This window comes from Hyalella azteca, unplaced genomic scaffold (assembly GCF_000764305.2).
Source record: "Hyalella azteca isolate HAZT.00-mixed unplaced genomic scaffold, Hazt_2.0.2 contig9347, whole genome shotgun sequence".
NCBI lineage: Eukaryota > Metazoa > Arthropoda > Malacostraca > Amphipoda > Hyalellidae > Hyalella > Hyalella azteca.
Window position 1 is genome coordinate 214,629 of NW_025939421.1, and position 13,598 is coordinate 228,226.

At 40.1% G+C, this 13,598-nt stretch overlaps 1 protein-coding gene across 1 annotated transcript in view; it reads right to left on the reverse strand.

Moving 5' to 3' along the window:
* LOC108672740 (calcium/calmodulin-dependent protein kinase type II) overlaps positions 1 to 12,001 on the reverse strand; it is a gene marked incomplete in the record, with an annotated part of 29,004 nt that extends 17,003 nt beyond the window's left edge. The window contains 2 exon segments of the mRNA XM_018160462.2: positions 316 to 410; positions 11,747 to 12,001. Coding sequence (XP_018015951.1) covers positions 316 to 410; positions 11,747 to 11,805 — 154 coding nt within the window.
* Positions 12,002 to 13,598: the final 1,597 nt, after the last annotated feature.

A 13,598-nucleotide genomic window follows, 5' to 3' on the forward strand; every position in this document is an offset into this window, starting at 1 on the left:
TGAACGCGTTACTGACGTGTCATGAACGCGTTACTGACGTGTCTTGAACGCGTTACTGACGTGTCTTGAACGAGTTACTGACGTGTCTTGAACGCGTTACAGACGTGTCGTGAACGCGTTACTAACGCGCGCTGACGTGTTTTGAACACGTTACTAACGCGCGCGCAAAACGAATTAGTTAGCTTAGTGGTAACACATCAACAGGTTCCATGAATTAATAATACTGTATTTTAGCTACTGTGGCATTATAATTCATTACAAGCTATTTAACAAATGTAATATAATAAATTTAGGTTAATATATAACAAATCTCACCTCTAGCTGAAAGTTTCTTGGTGTTGATGATTTTAGCGGCGAACTCAAGGCCCGTGGCCTTCTGCACGCAGCGCCGCACCACCGAGAATGCGCCCCTGTAACGTAAAGCAGTGTTATCACTAGTGTTATAACTGGCGGTATACCTGGCGTTATACCTGGTGTTATAACTAGTGTTATACCTGGTGTTATACCTGGTATTATACCTGGTGTTATCACTAGTGTTATACCTGGTGTTGTCACTAGTGTTAAACCTGGTGTTCTAACTAGTGTTGTCACTAGTTTCAACAGTTCCGTGTAGTCAGTTTTGTGTTGTCATTTTTGTGTTGTCATTTTTGTGTTGTGTTGTCTGTCGTCAGTGGTATATGTTGTCTCCAGGGTGGACTTTCCACTTCTCTATCAACAGTACGTTGAACAGCCTCGTTCCTGCCCGGTTCGTTATCGTCAAGAGCAATATAATCGTCCACTAATGACGAAGTCGAGACGCGACTCATATCAACGTGTATGTCAGATACGTAAATGATGGAAAAGGATCGGACGAAGTACCGTTCCCAGTCACCTCACTTTTCACCCTCGTCTCGCTTGATCTTTAACCTTCACCACCGACAACTTGTGACCTGTCAGATATTAAGTTGTGAATCCACCCGAAAAACTTTCCTCGAACTCCCAGTAATCTTAGTTTTCTGAAGAGCACTCCATGGTCAACTTTGTCAAAAGCTTTCACAAAGTCCAATTTCACAACGTCGACGTCGGCCCTCTCCTCCAACTCGGAAAAAAATTCGTGGTGATTCTCCAGTAACTGGAAAAAGTGCGAGCAATTTCATCAGAAACTGTATTTTCGTTTACTAAAAATGTCGGCTTACTGCAGGTACTGTACTGACTTTCTGGCTAAGAACTTCTCATACACCTTGATTACACGTGACTGTGCCATCAGTAGTGTGTTTTGTTGTCTATTGTCAGTTGTGTGTTGTGTTGTCTATTGTCAGCTGTGTGTTGTGTTGTCTATTGTCAGCTGTGTGTTGTGTTGTCTTTTGTCGGTTGTGTGTTGTATTGTCCATTGTCAGTTGTGTTGTGTTGTCTATTGTCAGTAGTGTGTTAATTGTATTGTCCATTGTCAGTTGTGTTGTGTTGTCTTGTCAGTTGTGTGTTAATTGTATTGTCCATTGTCAGTTGTGTTGTGTTGTCTTGTCAGTTGTGTGTTTTCAGTTTTAGCTCCAACAAGCAAACTCCTCAAAAATAACAAATTCGAAGATCTCACGTAGTAAAACGAGGTTAATACAATAAATTTAAATTGCTTCCACACACGACCGGGCGTCATTTTACCTGCACGAAAAAAAAAACAGAGCGCGTTGTTGACATTCGATTCCTGCGACCGAGATTTGCGGTATTGAGAAAATAGTGCACGCGTTAGTATGCATGGCTTGATGCATGATGCAGGTGGTGATGCAGGAGGTGATGCAGGTGGTGATGCAGGTCGTGTTGCTAGTGATAAATGTGATGCAGGAGATGCAGGTGATGTAAGCCACGCCCAGACCTCACCACACTCGCGTTAAAGACGAGCGGCAACAGCGGCGGCAGNTGCTGAATAATGTGCAGTGTCGTGCTGAATAATGTGCAGTGTCGTGCTGAATAATGTTGGTGTCGCGCTGAATAATGTGCAGTGTCGTGCTGAATAATGTGCAATGTCGTACTGAATAATGTGCAGTGTCGTGCTTAATAATGTTGATGTCGTGCTGTATAATGCACCGTACTGAGCAGCACCAGCACTGGATAGCAGTGGCAGCACGCCACAGCATTGTGGACAGCAGCAGCAGCCACAGCAGCAGCACTGGCAGCAGCATCACACAGCCACAGCAGCAGCACTGGCAGCAGCATCACACAGCCACAGCAGCAGCAGTACCAGCAATATATATCACCATCATAACGTCAACACGCGCGCGTCAAGCCTACAGAGACAAGCTGCGCCTATTAACTTAATGTTAAACAAACTAACTAAAGCGCAAGAGATTCACGCGCACACTCAGGGACAGACGTGACGCAACTCAAATTCATGAATGATTAATACAATAAGGACCTCAAATGCAACTGCAAGTGAGTACCTAGTAACGAAGAACATAAAATGTGTGAATAAATAAAAAAGTTAAATATAAACGAAACAAGGCCAATAAGTAAGTTACTGAGCCCCTATATGCGCCAATAAGCAAGTTACTAAGCCCCTATATGCGCCAATAAGCAAGTTACTGAGCCCCTATATGCGCCAATAAGCAAGTTACTAAGCCCCTATATGCGCCAATAAGTAACTAGTCACTAGCCGATCCTAGTTAAGAGTGGCGTTTCAGCTCAGCAGAAGTTGTGCTAATTTAAGAGTGAGTGGAGCAAAACTGAGGGTAAATGAATGGTAAAGATGAGTGAGAGAGGGAGAAAGATGCGTCAAGAAAAGAGAGGGCGAGATGGAGAGAGGGAGAAGAGAGATGAGAGGAAAGAGAAGGAGATGAGAGAGATATGAAGAAGGCAAAGAGAAGGAAAAGGGTACAAAAGAAAGATAAAAGAGAGTGAAAAGATTAAAAAGAAAGAGAAAAGAGAGGAACATGTAAGAGAGAAGAGAGGGAGAAGAGAGAGAGGGAGAGGGGAGAGAGCAGGCGTATTGATCCACGACATCTCCCGCCACAGACACACGCACACGCCGTAGCCGACACGCACACACAGAAGGAAACACGCACACGCTGCGTGCTGGCAACAGCTCACTACACGCACACGCTGCGTGCTGGCAACAGCTCACTACACGCACACGCTGCGTGCTGGCAACAGCTCATTACACGCACACACTGCGCGCTGGCAACAGCTCGCTACACGCACACGCTGCGTGCTGGCAACAGCTCGCTACACGCACACGCTGCGTGCTGGCAACAGCTCATTACACGCACACGCTGCGTGCTGGCAACAGCTCGCTACACGCACACACGCTACGTGTCGGAAATAAAATTTTCTAAACTTATTCTTTAATGTTATTCCGGTTGCCATCAGTTTTCCTCATTATAATAGAAATCAAATTTAATGTTTTCATATGTTATCGCTTAAATAAATGATATTAGTTTCGAGACTTCACTTATATAACAAGTACGATACGTACAGTTTATACAGAGAGAAAAATATGAGCCATGTGGACCCGCATGGCAATTACGATGCGAAGGTCAGATAACCAGTTGCGTTATTGACATTTTTATAGTAAAACATATTGCTTTCTTATGAGAATTTCAGCATCATTTAACACGTTGACTACGAAGTGGTACATATGCGTACCACGAAATGTATTTCTCCAGGACGTAGTGGTACATAATTCAGGTTGCCTAAAATCGGCCAAATCCGAGAACAAAAAAGGCCAAAAAAGGCCGATAACTCAATATATACTAGTTTATTTGTGGATTCCGCTATAAAAATTCCATTTATTTTCTTTTTGCAGTACTTAAAATTTAATTCGGAAGTACCCCTATCATAAATTTTAGCCGGCCAACGAAATTGTGAAAAACTAAATCACGGAATTTGTCCGAAAAAAAGGACCATCTGGCAACCCTGTTTAAAAATGGTACAAAAAAATGAAATAATAGTACAAAATGAAGCAATCGGAGTCAAAGTGTTAAAACAAGATGATTTTTACGACAAAAATAAAAGCTTAAGTAACAGCTAAATAAAAAATAACGACGTTGACATCAAGAAATGAAGCAATGTTGACAACAACGCAAATACAATGACTAATGGGGTGGAAGATAACGAGGTATCGGAGAGCGTATATAGCTGGAGAGCGTATATATCGGAGAGTGTACCTAATGACGACATTACTTTGAATATTACTCGATATACTGACGATAAGACACTATGTGGCCTCTTGGTTGTGGCTTCTTGGTTGCAGCTACAACCAGGATTCCTGCAACCAAGTAAACATACAATGAGCGTCATGTCAACCATGGTGAACGTACATGTACACATTCATTGCCCAAAACATTTATACACAAAAATTTTGTACATGAAGTACAGATCACAATCTTTTAACTTGACAATGAGCGTTAATAATATATTAATTACTAGAAATGTGTTATCGTTATGTTATGTTATATATTATATTATGTATTTGTATAATAGATATATAAATTTTAATATATTATATTAGTTGACTATTTCAATAGGCTATTAAATCTTAGAACATTTTAATAGCTGAAGCTAATCTCAGTAGCATTATCATAATAAATATAAAAGTGTCTTTTTTGTACCTCATCCCTAATTTATTTACGAGGTTGGCGTACAAAAGCATGACTCAGAATAACTTATATCTTTTCCCTCTCACACAACTGTATATACATAATACAAACTAATATTGTAATATATAAACTAATAATATAATATTAAAATAATAATATAATATATAAGATTGTTCCGTCCCGGAGTGACGCCGAAATAGTCTCGTTATTGACGGACTTATGTATATAGAAATATTAATATATCACTTTTAATTATATACTAAAATATTTTTCGCAAGCCTGGCATTCGATCTCCCAACTCCATTGAAAAATTTTGTTCGATCAATATATAATACATATACATATACATACAATAAGTATGTACATGTATAATATAATATATAATATATATGTGGTGATGATATATATATATATATATATATTTATTATACATATATATATATATATGTATAATAAATATCCCTGATAATATAAACCAACGAATTCTCTGGTCATCAATCGCACGTGTGTAAACAAGTAAATCCTGCCATCTAATAATAATTTATACAATATGTATGTATACATATTGTATATATAATTATATACAAAAATGTATATATATAAACTCATTCTCTGGTCCTCAATAAAACATGCAAGAGAAAAAAAATCCAGCCGTCCTGTACAGTTGTGAGTACACACACAAAACCACACAGTGTATGGCTGTGTTCACACAGCGCGTGACTGTTAACAGCAGGACAACTAGGGAGCAGCTGGGCTCGAATTAGATGAGCTTATAAAAATGCAATTGGAAGGGGGAGAAATTAGGAGATTTCTAACTTCATCCTTCAAAAGCCCTTTCAACGAACAACTTTTTCAATTTTTGAAAAATTTTCAATTCGTGGATCTTTTTCACTTGCCAAAGTGGACGTTTAACAACCGAAAAGTTGGTGAACGCAAACTACCGTGTACGATCAATCAACAAAATTCTAACCCTTCTTAAGTGACCTCAACCAATGAACTTACAAACATTTAAAACTTGCAGTAAACCACAAAACTTTATGCATTCATGAGTGACGTCAGCAAACTATTGGACGTGTCGCCAAAAAACGAGCTCTCCAGGAGCCAAAAATTTGAAGTTTAGTTCGACTCCTCAAAAGTGTCATCTGAAAACGAACCTTATAACGCATTAAAAATTACACCGCTAAGCAAACTTTTCCCCTATCAAAGTTTCGCTCCCATACCTCCTTCACTTTTCAAAGTTGTGCTACCCAAACCATACTCTCTTTTGAAAATTTTGCTTCCCTCTTCTAAAGTTTAGATTCTCAAGACCATTTCCTTCTTCAGAATTCCTCTTCCCTCCTTCAAAGTTTTGCTCCCCTTAGCCTTTTCCCTCCTTCATCGTTTTGCTTCCCTCTTCCAAGTTTCGTTCTCAACACCGCTCCCTTTCATCGAAGTTTCCCTTTTCCAAAGTTTCGCTTTCGCCATCCAAAGTTTCGCTTTCCCACATCATATTTCTCTTTCAAAGTATCGTCAAGCACCGAAGTTTTTCGAAGATGCCCCACAAAGCCGCAGCAATTCGCGCAGAGGCGTGCACATTGCGATGACGGACGGCCAAGTGGAAATAGACTCGAGAAAAAAAGACGCGACTGCAGCCAAGTTAGAAGCGGTCTAGGGGCTGCACCGCCCCCGCTTCAGGGTCTGGTGGTACACAGACCCGTACAAATGAGACCCTTAGATAAGCGAGGGTCTCGCGGTATGTTGACCCTCGAGGGTCTGGTGGTACGCAGACCAATAGACTCACGACCCTTAGACCCTCAAGACACGCGAGGGTCAGGCGGCACGCAGACAAACAGACATACGACCCTTAGACCCTCAAGACACGCGAGGGTCTGTCGGTACGCTGACCAACAGCCACACGACCCTTAGACCCTCAAGACACGCGAGGGTCTGGTGGTACGCAGACCAACAGACACACGACCCTAAGACCCTCAAGGCACGCGAGGGTCTGGCGGTACGCGGACCCTTGGACACCAGAGGGTCTGGTAATACGAGGACCATATAAGGTAAACTTCTAATTCAAGAGATTATTCTACGAAGCATTTATAAACACATCCCTCATAATACCCACTATATAATAATACCCACTTACAACAGATCCCTTATAATACCAACTTACTCCACCTACTGTCACTCACACACCCAAACTCCCAACTCATTTCCACATCCCACTCCTCACACATCTAAACACTCACTTCTCCTCACACTCTCCAAGCATTCACCATCCCCCTCACCCCCCAATAACTCACTAATGACTTCGCTCCAGAAAACCACTTCTTTCCCCATTCCCCAAGCACTCGCCTCTCCAATCCCCACACACTCATCTCGCCATGCATGTACCTCTCCAAGCATGGAAAAAGCCAAACCCCAACATAACCAAAGCTATCAATATAAATTGATTAAACCCTTTCGTTGCTTATGGAGTAATCCTCCGTAGGGATTAGAGTTATTCTCAGCATACAATGTGATGCCGTGCTGAGACGTATTTTTACTATCGCAGCATTACAAGGCAGAGCTGTGCTGCAGTGCAGTGAAGTACTAGTGCAATGATGCAGTGCAGTGATGCAGTGCAATAATGCAGTGCAATGATGCAGTGTCTCCGCTGCAGTGGTGACAGTGCTGGGTATGTGCCAGCGCCAAGTGCGGCCGCAGCGTAGATGCAGATACTGCAACAACAGCAGCAACAACTCATACAGATACTGCAACAACAGCAGCAACAACATAAGACTTTACAGTAGTACAGGTAATAGCAATAGCATTAATAATTAAGACTATGCATCAGCTCAGTCTGCTTGCACGTCTAAAGCAATTTCAACTAAACCTCAAGATGAATGCTTGTCATCGGCAATCTACACAAGATAGCTACACTCGAAAGTTGTTATCTCGTCATCTGACCAACCATATCTCTTAATATGAGCTGCTATAAAACTCCGGTCGTTTTTATATACTTTGCAATAGAGGACAAGCGGTTGATCAAAGCTGAAAAGAGCCAATAAGGCATCAGTTATCACTCGTTATCGGTGCTCTCGTTGAAGTTATAACGCCTATTATGAACAAATTAAGATAAACGACTCTCTAGCGAGCAACTTCAAAGTTATTTGTATGGAAGCAACTGTTCTCTTTCTCGTCATATGAAGTGATTATCGGTTTCGTTCCACCGATGCGGAATGACTACAATATTAACCCTATCTGTCGTCTTTTCTTCAACCCTATTTTTTTTCTTTTCTCATTGACACGAACGAATTTTCTCTACTCATTTACAGTGTTGTCTGGTAGCGGAGTTTCATCATGACTTCTGCGTTCTGCATCAACTCCGTATCTCAGTACTTCAAACTTGGTTCAGTTCAAAGCTTGTTTTTTTACTTAGGCCCAGCAGTATAATGCAGACAGATCATCTTGCTACCTCAAAAATCTTGCCTTTTATCATCATCAGCACCCCCAGGTCGTCCTCAAATGACGATGTCGAGGTGTAACTCACTTCCACGACTATGTCGGTAATATAAATAAGGAAGATCAGATCATGCAAGTATCGCTCCTTGCGGACTCCGCTTTTCACCTTCGCCTCGCTTGATCGCAAGTCTCCCAGAACGACAGTCCTCGCGATCTGTCGATTACTAAGTTGTGAATCCACGCCAGCGAGTCTCCACCGACCCTCAGCAGTCAATGAAAAGCATTAATATAATGCTTCAATTAGTGTAATCAATATTATGTCAATATTATGTCTCCCGCGTCCATTGCTCTCTTCTCATAATCCAAGTCCGAGACTTTTGATAAAAAATTAAGAGTTACAACAGAAGTAAAACTTAGAGAAATGTTTACCCATGCATGCTCTGCAGAGCACCAAGTATCTTTCGGACAGCAGTATGCATTCAGACTAGGTATAAGGAAAGACTCAGAAAAATAGAGGAGTCACGTTGCCCAAATTTTTTACCCACATCACTATATAGGTAGCACACAGTACGCGTAGCACTGATGAGCCCTTTTGATGCGTCAAACTGAGCCAGAATGACCCACACAAGGGCAAGAAATGTATCGCTATTTGGACAAAGTCCCACTCATTTTTTTGAGTGTGAATACTTCTTCTGCTTTAAACTCGAGTGTCCGTCGCCTCTTTGAACGTCATTTGAGCACAAGCGTCTTGAGAGGGCGAGATGGTCAAGAAATATACGAGTATTCCAGACACACTCACTGCCTCCTCGTCCCAGGGCCTCCCTTGCATCCTAATTATTGTACTAACCCTTAAAACTCAGCCATGCACTCACAGAAATGAGTGATATTATGTCCAAATAGTAATACACATTTATTGTCCTTATGTAAGTCATTCAGACCCATTTTGGCCCGGAGAGAGGGCGTATTCGTGCTACGTTCGCTCCCTGCTCGTGCTGTGTGTTAGAAAGTGAGCCACTATCTGGACAATGTGACTCATTTTATTTTTCTCAGTGTACGCTTTAAAAGACCTGCGATGCCAGCAGGCAGATGGTGCAATACGAGTAAGTATAACAGCAGCACGACACATAGGAAGTATTTGTCTTGATGTTTGATCGGCACAATCATTTTGACGGCAGCTTCGCTAACTCGGCAGGCAACTCGGCGGTGTGAATTTAAGGACTTTTGACTATGGCAACACCGCCAGCCCAATCATTCAAAAATTGATTATGATTAAGGACGCGATTTTTATTTTGCTGCAGGACATATACGCATAAAAACTCACTCAGTATGCGCCAATGCAAAGCGCATTCGGAACGTTTCGATAAGAAAGTCGAACATTTATATACGTCACGGCCAGATATAGAGCACCAAATTTAGCACAAAATGGTAAACATCACAGCTAGAATTAGAGCACAACAGAGACATTTTTAGAGCACATCTTTGAATCACAGCCAGAAATAGAGCATCACAGTCATTTTTACTGCAAACTAGTTTACATCGCAACCCGTTACATCACACTACTTAAAACAAATTTTTTAATTTAACAATAAAGCGCAATGAGCAATGACATTTCTGAAAAGCTAACAGCCAACAATTGAAATTCATCGACGTACTAGATTCTGATACCTTTCTGCTATCAAATTCATATACCGTACTAAACTGAAACCAGGTTCTGAAACCAGATTCGGACATCTTTCATGATTCCAGATTCCGATAACAGATCTCGATAAAGAATTATATCTTTTACGATAACTACGATTATCGTGAACACAAGATTTTCCTGCTCATATAAAGGATTGTTCAATTATGGAAGTAACCTAGTATGACAAAAATTTAAAATTGTACAATGTTTATGACTTATTTTCTGGCGGAATCGTGCAGAGGCTCACCAGGCCCTCGATCTGGAGTTTTAAGACTTGACTACTAATTGGCAGTTAGATGAATTAATTATGATTTTTAAATTTACTCTGTTTACACAGAATTTGTAATTCAAGAAGCAACACGAATAGGTATATATCATCAACTCGTATAAGGTGTGCAAATGTATAATTCAGAATTATCAATCTAACAGACAATTATGATGGCTAATAAACGAAAAATTTATTACATAATATAATACATAGGTACTATATAATATAAGATACAATAATTTTAACTGCAACTTTGTATCTTCAAATAATCAAATCTAGCCTCAGAAACAATAAGTTTGTGAGCACCCACATTTAGCAAAAACCACCAAGATAAAGTCAGAAGATAAACAAACATTTATCTTTAAAATTTAGATAAACAACCGCTAAGATAAAGATAGCACAGGTCGAGAGATAGGTACTAAGAATGTTAAAACATAATCTGGTGATGGAGCTGGTCTCGGAAACGTTTATGATGATGATGACATGTTGAACTTATCCATGCGATTACTTTGCTTTTATATTCTTGGTGAAGTTTCGATTTAGGCAGACTAAATTATTGAGTGCTTGTATACGAGCTTCAAAAGATGCTGTAGAGCTCATCCTGACTTAGTTTGGCCCGGCAAAAAGGTATGTCATTTCTATACCCGCTTTCTGCTCATGCTGTGGTAAGAAAAGCGTGTCAGTGGCTGGACAATATGGTCCATTCATTTTTCTGACTGCATGTGAGCTAACATCGCATTCTGCCGCACAAAGATAAGACAAAAGGAAGGCAAGCAGGAGCCTTGCTAACCAAGGTCACCAAACATCACCTACCACCAACCATGACATTTTAAAGACCATCCTATTTGTTGCCTTTGAGTGTGGATATAAAAGATGCAGACGACATCATTTGCGTGTCTGTTACCAAGCAGTGTGTTATTCTATGATAAATGTCCCTTGGAAACCTGATATTTGGATTTTCACTTCCTATCAAGAGCCTAATTCGCCGAATCGAGAAAAATAATAAGAAAATTGTCAATAAGAAATACTCTCTGGTCTTCAATGAAACCTGCATTAAAGAACAGCTTCTGCCAAACTACACAAATATTCTATGATGGTGCATAAGGCTTCTGTCGTTTTTGAGCGGATGCATGTCCATCTCTAGACTTTCATTAATTGTGATGTCATCCACTCCAGACTGTGATAGGTTGTGTGATGACCTTTCCAATATGTTATGTGCACTGCTTAATTTAATACCCCTCTAGAATTCCAGCTTGATAAATACCAAGGATTAACAAATGGCATTTTTGTACTCTTTACATCGCATTTACAGTACGAAAGTAACGTATTCTACGTAGGAGCAGTAATTTGCAGAGAACTAATCAATGATTTGGCAAGCGTAGATGTCAAACCCGGGGTAGTGACAACTAAAACTGAAAGGTGATGCTAGTCAGACACGTCAATGATGGTGTAGGTATATTATATATGGTATTTTGAGATAGTGCAAACGAATTAATCCATTAGAAACTTAATAACTCTGAACCGCAATACCACTCATAAAAGCAAACTATATAATTTAGGTTATCTACAATAACCATTAAGGCCATTTTTGGAAGAATCATAGATCGAGTAACTTCGATAGAGATTCATGCTGCTAATAGTAACTTTTTTATGTAATTAACGGGTATCATAGGATCGTTTCTGCCGTTATTGTCACAGCCTGCCATTATTTCTTATAATACAAATTCCGAAAAACACATTACACATTTGGAAAATATAACAAGTTTTTTTTCAAAAAAAAATATATTTCTAATGCCAAGTACTTACTTGCCAAGCTCCTCCTTGACTTCATAGTTGTCACTGAAACGCGTCGATGGTTGAGCCATGTTGATGTCGTTGATGTTGATGATGTTGTCAATGTTGTTGATGTGGTTGATGTTGTTGATGAGCGCAATCGTGAAGAGAGCAGCCCAGGCTACAATAACACGCACTCCCTCGCAATAACGTCAGCAATGACCTGCACTGGTAGCACCACTCAACCTAACCACCACGACCACTTCACCACTTGCTCCCTAATCTCGACTGCAATAGGTAATAACAATCCTATTATTATTATTATTAACGAATATATTATCAAACCTCATGAAATAAATCAGATATTAACCACAAAACACTAAGTGTTCCACATTAAATGTTAAGAACGGAAGGGTTTTGTAGTGTTACAGAATAAAGTGTTTGGTACAAACTTTTTTTCATGTAAATATAAAAACGAACACTGACGCTTGACGTTGAAAAAAACTTTCATTTCATGTATTTTAAGGAAACTTTGTGGATGGATGAATAGAAAGGAATCTTTGGAACGCAGAGGCCTCTTTCACACGAAAAATACGGTAGGATGCTACTTATTGGATATATTCAAAAGAGTGCGGCGATACCTATTAGTGCTTTGCACCTTACAGATCGCCTTATTAAACTACTTAGTAACCATCTCATTGGGGTACTTAGTAAGCGGCTAACCAAATACATTAAGTAGCACGTCAATATGCAACCTACTAAGCACCTTAGAGAATACTTAAAAAAAACTTCTACAGTTCAGCCCGTTATAAAGATGAATCGAATCTAATGAACAGCAAGTGAACAACCCTTTTTAGCGCATTTTCTCATTTATGGAAAAAATGCACTATTGTGCTCGCCATGTCCGTCTGTCTGTCTGTCTGTTTGTCCGTCCGTCTGTCCGTGACTTCAAGTTTATAAGCACCTTAGAGAACACTTAAAAAAAAACTTCTACAGTTCAGCCCGTTATAAAGATGAATCGAATCTAATAAACAGCAAGTGAACTACTTTTTTTTCATGAACAAACAAGTCGTGTCGTGTCGATCAATCCCTTGCCTGTGGCCTGGGCCACAAATATAATATATATAAAGAGTTCACGTACATATATATAAAGAGTTCACGTACATATATAAAGAGTTCACTTAACTCCGTCAGCCAATCACCGACGAGGTTTAAGCTAAACCCTCCAATTATAGACGAGAAATTGGTCGCTACGTGTACTTAAGTTAGTTTTGATAATACGGACCCGGTAGGAAGTAAGAAGCCTGCCGTTTAGTGTTCGATGATACGGGAAAATATTATTCGTTTCCTTATTAATGCGTGTACTCAACGCATGTATATATAACTCGTGCACAACAGCGCGTACAATTGCTAAGTAACCGCGTACAAGTGCCAATTACTTTCAAGTCCCTTGTACATCAATTAGCTAACAGCCCGTAAAAGTGCTAATTACTTTGAAACAGTTTCGAAAGCGCAACAAAATTTTACAGGTTCTTTGGGAGGAGGGAGTTCGGTTGTTTTATTGATAGAAATAGTTTTATTGAAGGCCGGCGACATAAGGGCTTTGGCGACATTAGACTAGTGACAATTACGTTAGCGTGCAACCGTAACGGCTGATAATCTCAGCCACATGGGCTGTAATCTAGTTATGTCTCAAGCCTCATTAAATAAAATCGATTATTTCTCCTTGCCAGATAACTTAATCATTCAATAAACCCAGCTAAGTACGAAAAATCGAAACGAACTACGAAATTCTTTTTAATTTGCGGCCAGAGTTCAAACCAAGTTCCACTGCCTACAAGACGAATCGAGTAGGTGGGTTCTACTTCATTCATCTTCCGTTCAA